The sequence below is a fragment of the Panthera uncia genome, assembly GCF_023721935.1.
Source record: "Panthera uncia isolate 11264 chromosome B2 unlocalized genomic scaffold, Puncia_PCG_1.0 HiC_scaffold_24, whole genome shotgun sequence".
Taxonomy (NCBI): Eukaryota; Metazoa; Chordata; class Mammalia; order Carnivora; family Felidae; genus Panthera; species Panthera uncia.
The window spans coordinates 46628546-46648781 of NW_026057580.1; the positions used below are offsets into that span (position 1 = coordinate 46628546).

At 35.0% G+C, this 20236-nt stretch overlaps 1 protein-coding gene across 6 annotated transcripts in view; it reads right to left on the reverse strand.

The window, feature by feature from the left end:
- The window catches only part of SNX14 (sorting nexin 14), an 88509-nt gene that overhangs the window by 55296 nt on the left and 12977 nt on the right, over positions 1-20236 (reverse strand). For 3 of the 6 annotated variants that reach the window (XM_049653969.1, XM_049653968.1, XM_049653971.1), the window contains exons 2-7: positions 13834-13954; positions 12172-12248; positions 12012-12090; positions 7400-7443; positions 5523-5610; positions 567-651 (exon numbers count right to left, since the gene is read on the reverse strand). In XM_049653969.1, the coding sequence (XP_049509926.1) occupies positions 567-651; positions 5523-5610; positions 7400-7443; positions 12012-12090; positions 12172-12248; positions 13834-13954 (494 nt within the window). Of the gene's footprint in view, positions 1-566; positions 652-5522; positions 5611-7399; positions 7444-12011; positions 12091-12171; positions 12249-13833; positions 13955-20236 lie in introns of those variants that run through there. The other 3 variants (XM_049653972.1, XM_049653970.1, XM_049653973.1) reach the window with 2 other exon arrangements.

Consider the following 20236-nt stretch of genomic DNA (forward strand, 5'->3'; position numbering starts at 1 on the left):
TATAAAGAGGCCAGGACATACACAAAAAAATGCAAATAGGTGATCCTAACCAAAGCATAATACACAGTTAAAGACAAAAGTAGATTAAAATATCTGACTAGACAAGAAAGTATTTAAGTATACAATTTAGTCTCTATAGCAGAGTCACTAATTTTAGTAGAGAGAGAACATGATAATTGTAGTACTATGAAATTAAATGGTAGTGATATATACAATGGGCTGGAATAGGTCAAAACTGTTGAAATCATTAAGAAAAAAAGAAAGGGGGAAGAGATTATGTGAGGTACCTCAGAGGAAGTAATGAAGGCAAGACTATTATTCAAAAGAAAGATGAAAGTCATCAACAATGTATCCAAAAGTTAACTGTATTTTAATTTTCACAGATTACTGCGTTTTTGCAATCACTTACATTATAAAACAAAATACTGAAAAAGATTTCAGTTTAAAGGAATACTTTCACAGCATTTGTGAATATCAGTTAATGCATCAGTATTCATACTTAGGTATTTAAGGTGAAAGCTGGTATATAAAAATCACTCAAACTTTGTAGTAGAAAACTATATTACCTTTCTGACTGGCTTTAACTATCACTTCTATATGCTTCATTGCTGCTTTTAACAGTTTCTTGGTTATAATAGATGGAATATCCACCTGGAAAAATTTAACATTAAAATAATACTTTTTAACATTAAAAATAAAATGACATTAAAATAAAATAACAATTAAAATAAATAAAATAACATTAAAATAAAATAATTACCAGTGAGTTACAATGGCAGGAATATTATATTTAAGATGCTGGAACACATGATCTTAAAAGTTAGAGATATTATTTAGAAATCTTTCAAAAATAATTTTCTTGGATCATACTAACTGTAACTTTAGACAGTTTTCTACCATGGTAAAGAAAATGTGTATTAAGGGTGCCTGGGTGGCTCAGTCAGTTACGCGTCTGACTTCGGCCCAGGTCATGATCTCACGCTTTGTGGGTTCAAGCCCCGCGTCAGGCTCTGTGCTGACAGCTTGGAGCCTGGAGCCTGCTTCACATTCTGAGTCTCCCTGTCTCTCTGCCCCTCCCCTCCTTGCACTCTGTCTGTCTCCCAAAAATAAATAAATATTAAAAAAAATTTTTAAAGAAAATGTATATTAACATGCATACACTATAAACTATATTTTTCACAAAATATATCTTTATTCTTATTTCTTTCATGTGTTTCTTTTAAACACAAAGAAAAATCTCAAGTAACATTATCCCTTTGAGACCATAAATTTCTGTTTATTAAGGTTACTTAAAAATGAAGTTTTCCATTCAGCTTACAAGATAAATCCTGGTTTTAGGCTATATGGAAGCATTCTATTTTGGAATAACACTAAATTTCATCATTCCCCACAGATATTTTTCAGCTTAAAGGCTGGAAACTGTGATTATTGCAGGTTAGCGATGAAAAGTTGAGGGCTTATATGCACGCACAGAAAAGAGATAAAAAAATAAGACTGAATTGCAAATAAAATGAATCACCAAAAACATGTTTATTGACTTCAACAGGTTTATCCTCTACCACAATACTCAACACATTATATTTTTCCCTTTATCAAAGGCATGAAAATATTGCATCATAGTAAAGTTTTGTGTTAACTCTTCTTTTTAAATTCTACATTAAGGAAGGGGGGAAAAATCCCAGGCTAATAAATCTAATAACTGTAATGGATCATAAACCCCCAATTTTTAGTGATCTACCAGTAAAACCCAGAGCAGTTAACAGATATCTTTTGGCTGTATAAGATAAAACATATTCAATAAGAAGGGATATTTTTGTTAGTAGTTTTTCTTGTCGCAAAATAACACGACTCTTCATTTCTCCCTCATTTCTTGCCCTCAGTGATTATAAATTGCTATAATATTTATCAAACAGGATGTTTGTTTTCAAATATTATATAAAATCTTCTAAGAATACTCATGAAAATTTTCATTTGTAAGTTCCATTTTTAAAGACTTGAGGTCACAATCAAAATGGTAAAATAATGGGTTCGTCACTAAACTTTAATTTAAAAAAAAATACACCACTATTGTGTACCCTTAAATGATTCTTTGTTTTCATTACCCCCAAACTGCCAGTTTACATTATTTAAGCAATGGTATCAAGGACAGAACACTGTACTAGGAATAAGTTGACCCAGGCATAATCCTTGACCCATTAGCTACCTCTGACACTTCATCAAAGTTAGTTTCTATATAATGGGTATGATAATGACCCACTTATCTCCCCGGATAATGATGCAGATAAAATGAAAAGAAAGGATGGGGTGCCTGGGTGGCTCAGTCGCATCTGACTAAGCATCTGACTTTTCATGTCGGGCTCAGGTCATGATCTCATGGTGGTGAAATCAAGCCCCATGTCGGGCTCCGTGCTGAGGGTGGAGCCTGCTTGGGATTTTCTCCCTTTCTCTCTCTGCCCACCCCCTTCAAAAATAAACATTTAAAAAAAAATGAAAAGGATAGATAGCGTTAACAATCCAAAAAACAAAAGAAAATATTTGCAAATCATATATATGAATTCGTATAACTCAATAATGAATAGACAACCTGGTTAAAAAATGGCAAAGAATCTGGATAGACATTTTTGAAAAAAAGATATACAAATGGCCAATAAGCATATGAAAAGACGCTCAATGCCACAAGTCATCAGGGAAATGTAAATCAAAGCCACAATGTTACTACTTCATATCCATTAGGCATGGTTAGAATCCAAAAATGAGATAATAACTAGTTCTGGCAAGGATGTAGAGAAATCAGAACCCTCATATACTACTGGTGGGAATGTAAAATGGTATAGCCACTTTGGAAAAGAGTCTGGTAGTTCCTCAAAAAATTAAACAGAGAGTTACTCGTTTGACCCAACAATTATATTCCTAAGTTTACCCCCTAAAGAAATTAAAATATATATCCCCAAAACCATTAAAAACACTTGTACACAATGCTATATGGCATTATCCAAAATAGCCAAAAAGTGGAAATAATCCAAATGTCCATCAACTGATGGATGGATAAACAAAATGTGGCATATCTACACAATGAAATATTATTCAGACCTAATAAAGAAGTCCTGATACATGCTACAACTATAACATGAATGAACTTTGAAAACTTTATGCCAAGTGAAAGTAACCAGTCACAACAGGCCACATATTACATGATTCCATTTATATGAAATATCCAGAATTAACAAATCTATAGAGCCAGAAAGTAGATTGGTTGTTGGCTAGAGCTAAGAGGATGAAAGAACAAGGATTAATGGCTAAAGAATGAGGTCTCTTTTGGGTGATAGAAACAGTATAAAATTGTTGTGATGGTGCATAACTCCAGGAATATCTGAAAAAACACTGAACATTTAAATGAGTGAGTTGTCTGGTATACAAAGTAGACCTCAATAAAGCTGTTACCAAAAAGTACACATAAAGCAATCCAAGTATGAGGTACTATGATTTTAAAATCACTGGGCTTGGGGCGCCTGGGTGGCTCGGTCGGTTAAGCGTCCGACTTCGGCTCAGGTCATGATCTCACGGTCCGTGAGTTCGAGCCCCTCGTTGGGCTCTGTGCTAACAGCTCAGAGCCTGGAGCCTGTTTCAGATTCTGTGTCTCCCTCTCTCTGACCCTCCCCTGTTCATGCTCTGTCTCTGTCTCAAAAATAAATAAACGTTAAAAAAAAAAAAAATTTTTTTTTTAAATAAAAAAAATAAATAAATAAAATAAAATCACTAGGCTTTCTCAAAGCCTAACACAGCAGAGCTATTCTTCTAAATTAATACTTATAAATTTATTGTAATGAATCAGCTTTTTGATCAATTGATTTTATTTGACTTACTCTAAGTTGTAATTTAAGTGACTTACTATCAACCAATTGATATTTCTTACTAAATCTTTTATTCCAATTAAACTCTATATATGTGCCTTAGAATTTTTTCAACAATACGATTAAGGGGCGTCTGGGTGGCTCAGTCAGTTAAGTGTCTGACTTCGGCTCAGGTCATGATCTTGCGGTCCATGAGATCGAGTACTACATCAAGCTCTGTGCTGACAGCTCAGAGCCTGGATCCTGCTATGGATTCTGTGTCTCCCTCCCTCTGCCCCTCCCCCACTCACATTTTCTCTCTCTTTCTCTCTCTCTCTCTCTCAAAAATAAACATTAAAAAAATTTAATTAAAAAGTAGACAATGTGATTAATATTTATCAACTTTTTTCTACTTATAAAATGGTAAAAGCTCAATATGAAGAAAAATAAAGATGAACTGAAAGAAGTGCATGGAAAGAACAAAAAATCAGCATCAACCCATCATGTTGGTAAGAGTTAACAATAAGGATATATATGTACTTAATACACATATTAACAAGCTTTAATATGTAAACTTTGTTTTCAATGTGGAAAAATACCACATATATTATTTTCCAGCCTCTTCCACTTGATTATATAAGGAAAATAATTTCTCATGTAAATAAGTACTATTCTACAAAACGATTTTTCATGGCTGTACAGGATTCTATAATTGGCATGTTCTATATTTTAATCAACAATTTTATCATTAGACATCAGATTTTCTTTTCAGTTTTCCTTTTCTTAAATTATATACTACAATGAATCTTCGAGCATTCATTTTTACATACATCTCATGATTATTTATTTAAAATATATTATCAAAAATATAATTATTTGGAAGTATAGACATTTTTAAATCTTTTGGTAAAGATTACCAAACTGTCCTCCAGTATATGAGTTATACCAATTTGGATTTGTACTTGTTCTGCCTGTTTCCCCACAATGACCATTACTAGACATTATCATTCTTTCCCAATCTGATAGGCAACAGAAGAGCATCTCATCAAAAAATTGTATTTATTTGATGTGAGACAACATAGTCTCAAGTGTTCATTCGCCATTTTTATTTTTCTTTTGTGAACTGCTTATTCATATTTTTGCATATCTTTTCTACAGTGATTGACTATTTTGTTAATTTCTCAAAAAAGTATAGAAACATTTAACAAGATTTACCTTTATTTAGTAATTGTAGAGAGATGATATATACCAGTTTATTGTCAATGTGCTCAATTCTATCAAACTGACAAGGCAGTATGCAAGCATGTGTGTCTATAGCCAACATACTGTAACTACATACAAAGACCCAAACATATGACTTGAAACATTTTTTTAAAAAGTAGATCATAATCATCGCCATTTACTCAATAAATTCATCTAACTAGAACGAGACTTTTTTTTTCCTACAGTTGTCTTTAGTTGTCTTTTTATTTCTAATTACTACAAACCAAGGTGCATAAGCATTAAAGAAAGTAAAACTTATCAATAAATCAAAAATGACCCATTTACCTTTTAATCTAAAAAAATTAAAGTGAAGAAAAAAATACTTATAGTATAGGATAAAGTAAAACTAAGATTAAAAAAAAAAAACAAAACACCTTTTTAGGAATAATAAAACCCCAAATTCCCAAATTTCTCATTATAAATATATACCTTGTGAATCCTTCGAATTAAGACAGATGCAAAAAACCGTAATGTAATTCTCAGTTCATCAACAAAGGACTCATCATCTGTTACATCCCTTCAATTAAGGAGAAAAGCAAGCATTTAAGAGCTCAGAGAAATACACCATTACTCCTTCCACAAACCTGGGAAAGTTCAGAACTTCCTCTTTTTTTCCTTTTAATTATGCTATTTTCCTTTGCTTTTTAAACAATGCATTACATTACAGAATAAAAGATAAAAATGTACAATGAAAAAATAAACATCTCCCATAATTCTAGTACCAAGACATAATCATTACTAAGTAAACTGTAGTATATATTTCCCTGTAGACAACCACATATACAAAGTTATATTTTTACAATACTACAATCATTTTCTAAACATCATTAAAGAAATTTCTAAGAAACAAAACAAAGAATAATATGAGAGGAGCAACAGAATTAAATTAATACAAAATTTTAATTTAGTTTAAAATATTTATAGATTAATATTATAAACTGATTGTAAAGGGTAAAAAATAATAATTCTATTTGAAAAAGAAAATAAAGTGAAACTCAAACATTTTTAAACGGAAATTTTGACAACTTTCTTCTGAGAAGCTACTTTTCATTTTCCTGAAGGCTTGAGGTCCCTAGAAGAATTAGGTCACTTCTCTAATCAAAGCAAGCGAGAAAGGTATGTATAATGGTGATATCCTGAACTTGGAGATGGTGCTATTTAGTCCCTTGGCAGAATAAAGAAGATAATTGTATTAACCACGCTTCCTACTATTAATCCCAGGAAAGTGGCTATTTCAGTATCAATAACTACACTGAAGAGAAAATACATACTTTAATATTTAGAAATACAGCCAGCTTTAATGAAGAGTCATAACACGGGCAGGAGTGAGGGGAATATTCACAACAGGATTCATTATACAAAAAGACTTATCATCAACTTTACTTAAATGGCAAATGCCCCATATTTAAGACAGAATCCAACATAAAAATATTAATTTACATAGCTTTTCAGGAAAATATGGCATATAAATTGGATATTAAGTTTAATACATATAGAGCATCTCACCTACTAGCAGCTTTTAATTAGAAAATTCAAAATATATAAAATTAAGACAGATGTCATTGAATATTACACCTGTAAGTCATATAGGTGTAAGTGTTCAAATATGTAACTAAATACACGATGTTTTTGTAAGGAAACATTTATTAAGTATATAATTTGAATTTCTGATTCTCTAACTAGATTAATTTTTTAGATCTAGAGTATTTTCTATATCCTTCCAAGGCAGAGGGTGCTTGTACATCCATAGCAGATACTAAAAACAGTTACTTTGGAAAAAAACATTAATATTCTAGGAAAATACTATTAAAATTATATTTCAATTTAATGAAACATCTGAATATAAATTTGCCTCTAAATGTACAATTATTTCAAATGTAAAAAGCGCATACAAAATATTAAGTTACATTCAGGAGTGATAAGAAATTCTCTAAGTTGATTTTCCTTCAAAAAGCAGCCTAGGTTTTTCTTCTTTGCTGTCACTAAACTGTTAATTGATTGCCTATGTCTATGGTTCTTATCTAGGGCCAATTATGCCTCCCAGGTAATATCTGGCAATCTCTGAAGACATTTTTGATGATCACAAATAAGAGGATGAGGGGGTATTACTGGTAGCTAATGGAAAAAGGACAGGAGTTCTGCTAAACATCCTATAATACATAGGACAGCCCCTCCAAAAGAAGAATTACTTGGCCTAAAATGTCAATAGTGACAAAGTTGGGAAATCCTGGCCTACATTGAAAACATTTCATTAGCACACTTCATTGTATTCAGTAAAGAAAAAAGGTATTATAGAAAGAACATACCTGTACCACGGATAAACAAAGTTTTCCAACACTAATTCAAGAACCTGTATAAAAATTATTTTTTACAGAAAAATCAAATTAATTAACTAATTCTAGGAAAATAAACCATACTACTAAATAATATATATTGCCAAGAACCAATTTTATTATCCCAAATATTGACATCTAATATCATACTTTCACATGACAAAGTGTGTATGTCAACCTTACATGGTTGTTGTGATGATCAAAAACAAAATATGAGGGGCGCCTGGGTGGCTCAGTTGGTTAAGTGTCCAACTCTTGATTTCAGCTCAGGTCATGATCTCACGGTTTCTGAGTCCAAGCCCCATGGTGGGCTCCGCACTGACAGTGAGGAGCCTGCTTGGAATTCTCTCTCTCTCCCCCTCTCTCTCTGCCCCTTTCCTGCTTGTATGCAAACATGCCCTATCTCTCAAAAATAAATAAACATTAAAAAAAAGAACATATGTGAAAGCCGTAAAACTCCATAAAAAGAAAAATTGCTATTAGAATGATATATACACATTTCTAAATATTCCTACAATTAAATAAAAAAAAAAACACTTAAATTTTTCCTGACTTCTCTGAAGAGTCACTGAACTACAAGTTCTATGGAAAGAAGAAAAATATAGGTTAGCCTTTTAGATTCCTAACTTTCTCTATAAATCAGTATTCCTTGAATAAAATGAAGAAACAAGTAGCTAAGACTTACATAAGGGGTCAAATTTAGGAATCAGTGATTACTTTTATAAGGGGTCAAATTTAGGTATAAGTGATTACTTCAGAAGGGAGAATCGTGACTAAAGAAACAATGAGGGGGACTTCTGGGGTGCTAATAATGCTTTGTTTCTTGATCTGGGTGCTAAGTTATATGGATATGTTTACTTTGTGAAAATTTTAGGCTGTAAATTTATAATCAGTATATAAATTATAAGTAAAAAGTAACAAAACTAAAGAAACCCTAGGTGTTAAACTTCACATTTCTTGGAGCACTTGGGTGGCTCAGCTGGTTGAGCATCTTTTTGATTTCAACTCAGGTCATGATCTCACAGTTTGGGAGTTTGAGCCCTGCATTGGGCTGTCTGGGCTGACAGTGTGGAACATGCTTGGGATTCTCTCTCTCCGCCCCTTCCCTGCTCGCTCTCTCCCTCTCTCTCTCTCCCAAAATAAATAAACATTAAAAACAAAAACAAAAAAAACTTTCCATTTCTTGTGTCTGGGTGTAGCAGTATGTTAATTTTTAAAAAGACCTGCAACAGGGTGACTGGGTGGCTCAGTCAGTTGAGCATCCAACTTCAGCTCAGGTCATGATCATATGGTTCCTAAGTTTAAGCCCCACATTGGGCTCACTGCTAGTAGCACAGAGCCTGCTCCAGATTCTATGTCCCCCCCACCACCTGACCCTCCCCTGCTCATGCTCTCTCTCTCTCTCAAATAAACATTAAAAAAAAAAATGTGTCTATTGCAAATGTAGAACCAAAAGTTTTAAAAAATAATAAAAAAAAAATAAAGACTTGCAACAGTGGGCAGTAACTTTTAAAAGCAGTAAGGAGAGAATGAAACAATATATCTAATCTGACTATATGCCTATATTCCTTCTCTGGCAGCAATAAGAAAGGTTACAGATTCTCTAAATATTAAGGCAAGATTTGATTTTTAATTAGAAAACCTAAGCACTGGTGATTATCAAGTGGGAAAATAAAATACATATAAGCAGGGATATGACACAGAAACTAGAAAGTCTGCCATTAAACATCTGGTCTTATTTTATTTCCTAATTCCAATCACTAATTACTATTGATTTTACATCCTGAGTAGCTCTCTTCTACAGCTCCATTGATCAGTCCTTATTTTCTCACTCCTAAATTGTAGCAACAGCCTCTAAACTAGTCTCCTTCCAAGCTAGCTCCCTTCTACCCACCACAAAGCTGTTAGAGTAACCTAAAACATATATTTGAACATATTATCCCCACCCCCACCCCGTATAAACCTTCAATTTCTCAAACCACAATATATCAAAGTAAGAAAAGTGGAGCTGCGCTAATTTTAAAGGGGTGGGAGAAAGATGTCTGCCAGCAGCTGTGACCATTACTTTCTTTTCACCTCCCACTACATCCTATGAGTCACATCTGAAAACTCCAGTTACACAGTTCAAAAATCACTGGCTTCCAAGATCAATTACACTCCTTCAGCAAAGTCCTTTTAGTCTTTTGATAATCTGATTTCTAAAGGGCCATATAAGAACTGGTTAAGGGGCGCCTGAGTGGCTCAGTCGGTTAAGCGTCCTACTTCAGCTCAGGTCATGATCTCATGGTTCGTGAGTTTGAGCCCCACGTCAGGCTCTGTGCTGACAACTCAGAGCCTGGGGCCTGTTTCAGATTCTGTATCTTCCTCTGTCTGCCCCTCTGCTGCTTGCACTCTGTCTCTCGCATTGTCTCAAAAATAAATAAACATTAAAAAGAAAATTAAAAAATAAAGAAATAAATATAAACTGGTTAAGAACTAAGCCAGACTCGGGTTTTAGAGTGAGTTCTGCTAGCAAGCAGCTATGAACTTGAGAAAATTATTAAAACCCTCTAAAGCCCAGTTCTGGTAAATTCATCAATAATAGCACCTATTTTATAGGTTGTGTGATTTCAGAAAATTATGTAAGTAATTAGTATTATGCCTAATACAGAGCAATAACCAATAAATATTAGCTGCTAGAATATAGTATCTTCACTGCCCACATCCTCCCTCACATTTTGCCCTCCAGCTTACTGAACACCTTGTTTCAAGGCCTCTCTTTCCTTTCAAAAGCTCTTCCTAAACCATGAAATACCTTTTTCCACACACTATCAGTTATAGAGGTATAGAAGTATAACTTCTAGTTATACTTTCTGATTGCCCCTCTCAACAGTTATTCATTTCTTCCTCTGTACTAATAATATACATCGCACATTTCTTCCATTATTGCCTGCATTTACATTATATTGTATGTACCTGTTTATATGCCTACCTCCCCTCCTAGATTGAAATTCCTAGAAGAAAGTGACCATATCTTACTTCTCCTTCTATTCCTAGAGCCAAGTCCAGTTCCTGCCTATAGTAAAATCTCAAAAAATGTTTTTAAATGTTGGAGCTTACATTTACTGAACACCAGTAAGTGCCAGGCAGTCAGCCAGGAGCTTCCCTTAAGTTCTTTCTTTCTTTTTTTTTTTTTAAGAAATTAATGAAGTGCCAAAGACACATAATACTCTTATTAGAGGTCTTATCTTCAGCAGACCTCATCAAATCAGCACTCTCCAATAAAAATGTAACGTGAGCCACATATGTAGTCTTAAATTTTCAGGGGCGCCTGGGTGGCTCAGTCGGCTAAGCGTCCGACTTCAGCTCAGGTCATGATCTCGCAGTTCGTGGGTTCGAGCCCCGCGTCGGGCTCTGTGCTGACAGCTCAGAGCCTGGAGCCTGTTTCAGATTCTGTGTCTCCCTCTCTCTCTGACCCACCCCGTTCATGCTCTCTCTGTCTCAAAAATAAATAAACGTTAAGAAAAAAAAATTAAAAAAAAAAAAATTTTTTTCTAGTACCTACACTTTTTAAAAAGTAAAAAGAAACAGGTGAAATTAATTTTACAATATATTTTATTTAAACAAATATATATCTAAAATATTATCATTTCAACATGTAATCAATAAAATATATAATAGGATACTTTACCTTCCTTTTTTCTTACTAAATCCTCAAAATCACATCTCAATTTGGGCTAATACATTCCAAGTTGTTTATTAACAGCCACATGTGGCTAGTGGCGACCATACTAGACAGCATAGTCCTAAATCAAGGAATCTTGAAGATGAAAAAGGACTTACAGAAGAAATGAAAAAGAAAAGTGCCAACAGTTTGGCATTTATGCAGCATACTTTTAGCCAAAGGATACAAATTGGAAAAAAAGATAATTAGGTAGGATTCAGGAGCCTAATGCTATTCTTCAACTAATTAGCATTCAACTTAATTCAGTACATATCTATCAACTACCAACAAAATATCTGGCACTACAGTTAGTGCTGGGAACAAATGGGACCCTACTCTCTGCCTTCAAGGACTTGACTGTTTTCTCAGATCAATGGGGAAAAAAAAGTCTCTAAAAGAAATAACTAAAATATATATGTTACCCAAAAGGTACATATAAAATGTGACTGCAACAAAGAAAAGGGAGCATTTTATTCCTACATTATGTGGAAACTGTGACAAGTATCCTGTCCTCCGCTCTACCCTTCAGCCAGTGTCAAAACTGGGATCATAATTCAGCAGGACAGACTTGCTCCTTATAGCTCATGTCTCCTTTTGGAATTACAAAATAGTATTGTCTTACCATAAAGATGACTATTGTTATAAAGTTAAGCAATATCTAGGTAAAACAGTGCTTTCTTTCACTAAAATGTCCATTTAAATTAGACATGGGATCCAAAAACATTTCTAACTTACCATTTGAGTTGCATATTTCATAATAACCAACTACCTAGTCAAGAATTGATTAGGTGGCATATATTAAGATGTTCCTTGACTAAAGTTTCCATAGTATTTAATATTTTCCGCTTGAGTATATTTGACAATATTAAATAAATCTGTTACCTCTGAGAGAGATGCATCAACCTTGGAAGAAATTTTTAAATCTAGCCATGGCTGGTAGTTTTCAAGTAGTAAGGAAGGCCTAAAGAAAATCATACAATTAAAATGCTTGAAATCCAAAAGGTAATTGGAAGGATCAACACATAAAAAATGTTTAACTTACCTATGTCGTTTACATTTCACTTTACCACAAACAGCACAGCTACGACCTTGAGGAAATAATTCTTGAAGTCCTAACTGCTAAAAAAGGGAAATGAGGAAGGAGAGAGATTTGCCTTTACTTTACACTTAATCTTTACTAAAGAGAATAATCTTTTCAAAAGCTTATCAATGTATAAATTCAGCAAATTTTTAAAAAAATTATCACTTGTATGCTGTAACACTGAAATCATTCCTTGTAATAAATACTGCTGGCTAAATTAAACTGCCAAATCAAAGAGAAAAAATACCTGATGAAATGCATTATAATACCTAAGCCAAATTTCCAAGCTTAAAATTAAGGATAGTTGTTATGTTCACTTATTAAAAAAAGAAAAATCGATCTATATTTGAAAATGATACTCTACTGAAAAAATGTAAGGAAAAACTATTTTTTATTTCTCTAAAACCTTAACTTCAATTAGGAGAAAGAGAAGTAATGTTCCTGACAAAATATGGGGCATCACTGGGGGCGTTTGGGTAGCTCAGTCAGTTAAGTGTCCCATTCTTGGTTTCGGCTCAGGTCATGATCTCATGATCATGGGATCAAGCCTCGTGTCTAGCTCCACACTGAGCATGGGGAGCCTGCTTGAGATTACCTTTCTGACCCTCCCCCACTCGTGCACACATGTGCACATGCTGACTTTTTCTCTCAAAATAAATAATCATTCATATATGAGGCACCCCTTTCCTCTGTGTTTTTTTCTTAGTAGAAATACCAACAAATCTAAAAAGAGGGACTGAATTAACTTGAAGAATTATTAAGCAAGACTTCAAGATATCTACACACTAGTGACTTTGCCTACTCGACATAGATTCAGTACACTACCACCCTAATGAAATTTCAGATATACAAATTATTTTGGTTAAGCAAACTTCCTAATTATTTCTGTCTCTTTTTATGGAGCAAAAAGACATTTAGGAAATTAACAGGGTTAGATCATTTAATCCAGAGTTCCCTAATTGTGTCTGTGCCTCAGAATCACCTGGAAAGCCTTTAACAAATACTGATTATGAGGTCCTAACCAAGAACTATTCCATCAAAATCTGGTGGGAAGGCCTAGGAATCTCTATTTTAAAGATTCCTCAGGTGATTCTACTATACAACCAATCTGGGAACCTCTGTCTTAATTTATTGTCTTCATGGTTAATATGCAGTTAGAGGACACTCTAAAATTATGGATCTCAGGGCACCTGGGTTGCTCAGTAGGTTAAGTGTCCAACTTCAGCTCAGGTCATGATCTCACATTCATCAGTTCGTGAACTGTGCTGACAGCTCAGAGCTTGGAGCCTGCTTTGGTTTCTGTGTCTCCCTCTCTCTCTGCCCCTCTCCTGCTCACACTCTGTCTCTCACACTCTCAAAAATAAATAACATTAAAAAATAAAATAAAATTATGGATCTCAACTTTTTGAGAATTTTGTATTTTCTTTTCATAGCTCCCTGTAGAACTATATGCCTTCAAAAATATACACATAAATTTCATTTTGAATATGTTCTTATGTCTTCCACTATTAAATAATAGCAGATGGATTTTTTAAATCACTGCTTTAACATGCTGTCAATAATATTAAACAGCACAGATAATACATGCTGACTCTTTCAAAAATAAGAACACAAAAATTTTACCTTGGGTTTGTATTTTATTGTGAAGAATATATTTGGTAAGAGAGAATCTGGTCCCAATGAGCAATAGAAGGTAACAACTCCAGCAACAAATGACCAGAAGATCATTAAAACATGAAGATACCTTAGAAATAAATGAAAATAATTATTACAACCAAACAAAAGTATAAAATTTAAGTTATTCCTTCAATGATTCAACATTTATTAAGCACCTACCATATCAGACTGAAGACAGATCTCCAATTGTCATGTCTCTGATATATTTATTTAACTCTAAGGATCACAGAATGCATGCTATCAAATGTACATTTCATTTAAAGTATATGAAAGTATAAATTTTCAGTATTTTGTAATTTGGTACCTAGGTTTGACTAGTCTATATTTTTCCAAAAGACCTTCCAATAATATTGGTAGTATTAATACACCATCAAAATTCTGATTATTTTTCATTAAATCAAAAAAAACTTTACTGACTAATATTTTGTGCTACCCAGTACTACACTCTAGGGAGACAACTGGGAACAGCACTGCCATGATCTTTACATGCATGGAAAACATGATCTAGTAGATGTAACAGGTAAGTAAATGAGCACAATACAGTGTGATCATGTGTTCTATATTATGACAAGAGAAAGCATACATGATATGGGAACACCTCAGGCAGAATATATAACCCAAATTTAAAAGGACAAAAAAGCTTTTTTCAAAGAAAGCAGTATCTATGGAAAAGCTTAAAAGAGTGAGTAGCAGAAACCCAACAGAAAAGAATAGGGTAGAGAAATGAGGGACTTGGAAAGAGACAGGGGAATTCAAACTTGGGAAAACCACATGAACTAAGATTTGAGCATAGCTCCAAGGACCAAGTGGCTTTAAGATGAATCTTAAAACAAAACAAAACAAAACAAAACAAAACAAAACAAAACAAAACAAAAAACAGGGGTGTCTGGGTGGCTGTCAGTTTAGAGTCCCACTTCAGCTCAGGTCATGATCTCATGGTTCATGACTTCAAGCCCCATATCAGGCTTGCCGCTGTCAGCACAGAGTCCACTTAGGATCCTCCGTCCCCCTCTCTCTCTGCCCCTCCCCTGCTCATGCTCTCTCTGTCTCAAAAATAAACATTAAAAAAAAAAAAAAAAAGAAACAGAAGCCAGATGATATGGAGTCATAAAATAAGGCACCTTAACATGTCTCAATACAGGCAGTCCTCATACTGCACAGTCCTGATATGCACAAATTTTTGTTAGCACAATTTTGTGAAACACCAGTCCCCCAACAACACAGTTCAAATCCCAATTACCACATTATGTCTATTAATTGATAACTGTATAAGGTACAAACTGTGGTGCTAGTTCTTCAGTCCACAAATCACTATGTAGTGGTGAGAGGAGAATGAAGCCAGGCCACAGAAAGAGAAAAAGGGAAGTGAAGAAAGTATTGGTTGCATTTTAAATTCGGGTTCTACGTGTCTCTGAAGCCTAGCTACTACAACTCCAGTTCTTTCTGCACTTACAAAAACTTCCAAGGATTCCACTCTTTGCCAAACCTAGTGTGAGTTTAGTTTCTGTCATCTACCACAAGTAATATCTAGGAGACAATGAAGAGTTTTAAGAAGATTTTAGGGATTTTCAAAGTTCTACGAAGGAGAGTGGTATCACTAGACTCTATAATCAAAAAACCACTCTGGCTGCAGTATAGAGATAGCAGCCTGAACTGGAAACATGCAGGCTAATTAGAAAGCTGCAGTAATCCACAGGAATAAAAGGATAGCCAATACAGAGATAAAAAGCTGATTGTTCTGCAACACCTAAGAAGAAGAATTAAGAGGACTGAGTTGTTGATTATGTGAGCTGAAGGAATAGGTAAAAAAATCAGTTCTCTTTGGACATGCTAAATTTCAAGTGTCTTAAAACATGGCAAGCCAAGATGCTTCATGAGCAGTTAAATATTGGGTAGTTTAAATCTCTGCAGAGAATATGGGCTAAGGAAAAGATTTTGGGGATTATCACATAAAGGTCACTGAAGTCATGGGAATAAATGAAATGACCAAAGGAAAAGCTACAGAATGAAAAAAGAAGAGAGACGTTTAAGAAATAAGCAGAGCCAGAGAAATTTATAAAGGAATTAGAAGAGCTGGGAAGAAAACCAAGGATCAAGTCATAAAAGCTGTCAAGGCAAAAAAATCAATCAATCAATCAACAGGGACAAAGTAGTTAACATGATCAAATATTTGTAAAATTAAGTAAAAGACAGTTTAGCAACTGAGAAGTTTTAGCAACAAAAAAAGGCACTGATGAACTGGCAAAAGCAATCTTAGTAGAATGGCAAAGGACCACAGTGGATTACAGAGTGAAATGGAAAAAAGTAAAGTTGGTAAATGTGGTGAATTGACTTTTTAAAGGAACGACGGGCTAAGGTGGTGGCTGGAGGAAGATAATGAGTGAAAATGTTTAGTAAAACCTAATCATATTTAAATGTTGACAGGATAGCAGAAGAAAAGAGAAAAAAAGGAAGGAGAGAAGAACTAATTGAATAACATCCTAGTGAAGACAGCAGTAGTTGGGATTCAGAGCCTAAATAGAATAGTAATAAGAGGGGGAGATATCTCTTCCCAAATACCAGAGAGAAAGAACAGATGGATGGGAATGCAGTTAAACCTGTCAATTCAGTAGTGAGGATTAAAATATAGTGGCCTTCAAGTGAAATAGGAGATGCTCAGAGAAAAGGCAAAGGTTGCAAGATAAGTTCTAGCAGATTGGGGAAGTTCTGAAACAGCTGCTCAGGAAAAGTAAAGAAAAGGGTATTCTGAGGAACTGCTGGACAATACTGAAGTTGAAGAGTTAAATTTGCAGATTTGGGACTTTCTCTTAGCATTCAGTGACCAAGATATAAACACTAAAAAAGCAAGCAGCATCATTGATCCAAGATTTGAATTTTGTCAGGTGAGTGCATAGAAAGGAGTTAAGGATTCTGGTAAGAGAGTGGTTGAAGTGATGGACCATGGATTCTAAGCTAGACCAACTCTAAACTGCATAGGAAAGCAACAACAGAAGTGAAATAACAGATAGGAAGAAAACAAAGGAGTCAGGGGGCTGAGAAGTCAAGGAGCAGGTACAATGTGACTGACTGAATGAAAGAAGTAGACAATGGTCAGCAAGAAGGATACTTGTTTTTTAAGATTTTGGCGGTAAACCTCTTTCTGGTGATAATAAGGGCCACTGTATGTTGATCCAAGTGGAAGGCTGAAAAGGAATCACCTCAAGATAGACTATTTGGTTCGTTATTCACACAAGCACTGAAGTCACCGAGAATGATGACAAGATTTAAAATGGGGAGAAAGTTTATAACCCACAAATCAAAGTCATCTATAAACGAACACAAATGACCTGGAGATTGATATCAATGAGAAAACAGACAAATGGCATATGTTTCAAAGGAGTAAGAGACTTCTGCTTCCTTGTCAGAATGATTGGTACCAGACTTACCTTCCAACCATAAACAACTATAAAATAGGACAAAACATATGCAGTACCTTTCAGGCACTGGACAACAGGTAGTAGAGGATTGTAATCTGATTGTAACCAAGCACACAATTGAGTTCCACATCCATCCCAGTTCTCTGACTGGGAACAATGTCCCAAGTACAGTATGGAATACAAAAGATTACAGAAGACCTGGGAGCTCAGAACTGGGAAATATACAGCACCAAGTAGTAAGAAGTGAAGATGGATGATTAGAGGGTGCTTACCTATTAACAGACAGTGACCAAGTAAATATAAAAGCTCTGAAACAAAGACTCAGCCACCAAACCAAATGAATTGCCTGGTCTTAATGTTGGCTGCAGAACAAAATAAAAACCCCTTAAACTTGTATGGTCCATTTCAGTCTGGCCCCAGTTCACCTTTCTACTCTTACAGCTTCCCATTCCTTTTTTTTTTTTTTTTAAGGTTTATTTATTTTTGAGAGTGAGTTTGTGTATGTGAACGAGCAGGGGAAGGGCAGAGAGAGGGGGAGACAGAGGACCCAAAGCGGGCTCTGTGCTGACAGTGGAGACCCCAATGCAGGGCTCAAATTCGTGAACGGTGAGATCATGACCTGAGCTGAAGTCATGACGCTTAATGAACTGAGCCACTCAGGTGCCCCCCCCCCACTTTTTTTTTAAAGTAATCTCTACACCCAACATGGAACTTGAACTCACAGCCCGGAGATCAAGACTCACATGCTCTACTGACTGAGCCAGCCAGGCACCCCTCTTCCCATTCCTTTATCCAAAGCTTCACTCTAACCAAAATAGCATACCTGACATCAAGCTTTAAAAAAAAAAAACAAAAAAACAAAAAAACCCTATGCTTGGAAACTAACCCAAATTATAGAGATATTTCTAAATTTTTTTTAAGTTTATTTATTTTTGAGAGACAGAGACAGAGAGACAGAGAGATGGAGGGGAGGGGCAGAAAGAGAGGGAGACACAGATCCAAAGCAGGCTCCAGGCTCTGAGCTGTCAGGGCAGAGCCCAATGCAGGGCTCAAACTCATGAACTGTGAGACCATGACCTGAGCTGAAGTTGGACACTTAACCCACTGAGCCACCCAAGGCACCCCTTAGAGGTATTTCAAAGAGGAAATTATGAAATTCTTGTCCACAGCTGCTTACCAAAAATCATTTTGACCAAGACAGACATGACTCAGAATTCAGAATTTTTAGGTTTTGAACAGTACATATTTCATATATAATTTAACACCTCCAGTGAGATCTAATGCAATACTCCATAATCACATATTAATACCTCTGCAGCAAAATATATGAACTATAAGAAATAAGTCAGAAATAAATACTATAAATAGTCTCATGTCTATTCAGGTCAGGTTTTGTCATCAAATGTAATTGGTGTCAGTCAAATCTAGGAGAAAAGTTACTTCTTCAGAGCCTTCTGATTTCAAAATTACAGATTAGGAATTATAGACCCATACTCAGACTGAAAGACAATGTATGGACTATAACTAAGGCAAGCAATAACTATGGTATTATTTAAGAAAAAAAATCTGTATCTTTATTTTTATTTTTTTGAGAAAGAGAGAGCATGAGCAGGGGAGAGGCAGAGAGAGAGGGAGACAGAGGATCCCAAGCGGGCTCTGCGCCAACAGCAGCAGGCCTGTTCAGGAACTCGAACTCACAAACTGAGAGATCGTGACCAAAGCCAAAGTCAGACACTCAACCAATTGAGCCACCCAGGTGTCCCCAAAATCTGTATCTTTAAATGCATTACCCCTGTGGTTCTCAACGAAGAGTGTTTTGTCCTCCAGGGGACATTTGGCAGTATATTTCTGATAGTCACAACTGTGGGGAGAGGGGAAAGGAAAGTACACTATTGACATCAAATGGCTAGAGGCCAATGCTCCTGCTAAATATCCTACAATGCACATGCCAGTCCCCCAACAACAAAAAATTATCTAACCCAAATTATCAAAAGTGCTCAGGTTAGGAAATCCTGCATTAATCAGAGACAAATGTTAAAACCAATAAGCTAAACACTCAGAAAGTTGGGGAAAAATCAGGATCCAAACCCAGAAAAAGGAAGAAAATAATAAAGAAAGGAATCGAAATCAATAGACAACAATGACGAGAAAAATAACAAAATACAAGCTAGGTTTTTGAAAAATTAATAAAATAAGTAAACCTCTAACTGGAAACTAGTGGAGATTACTAGGGCACCAATTATAACTTAAAATAGTGATAATTACAGGTTCCTGGGTGGCTCAGTTGGTTAAGCATCCAACTTCAGCTCAAGTCATGATCTCACAGTTGGTGAGTTCAGGCCCCACTTCGAGCTCTGGGGTGACAGCTCAAAGCCTGGAGCCTGCTTCAGAATCTGTGTGTGTGTGTGTGTGTGTGTGTGTGTGTGTGTGTGTCTGGCTCTCCCCCACTCTTCTGATTCTCTCTCTCTCTCAAAAATAAACATTTAAAAAGATTTTTAATTGATAATTAAACTAAAAGAGTAAGTATTTTTCCTACTTTTCCAATTTGAGCTGTACTAAATTGTAACTAAATAAACCTAACAGATGAAGTAAAGCAATTCTAGACGGAAAAAAAAAAAAGAATTCAAATTTTAAAATATACACAGAATAAAAAATATGAGAAAATCATCATGTTGCAACCTATAATGAAGTAACTCATCATGTTGCAACCTATAATGAAGTAACTCATTCAGGGAATAAGTGATAAAAACCCAAACAGAAGGTTTGTTGGGCAAAGTATTAGCTGTCACTACCCAATTCCACAAAAAGTGAGGCAACTCCATCTGATGTGGAATTATCCTCTCAGGTGACATAAGATGTACATAACACCACCAAAGTATTCTGCACACACACACACACACACACACACACAAATCTAAATATGATTGAACTTA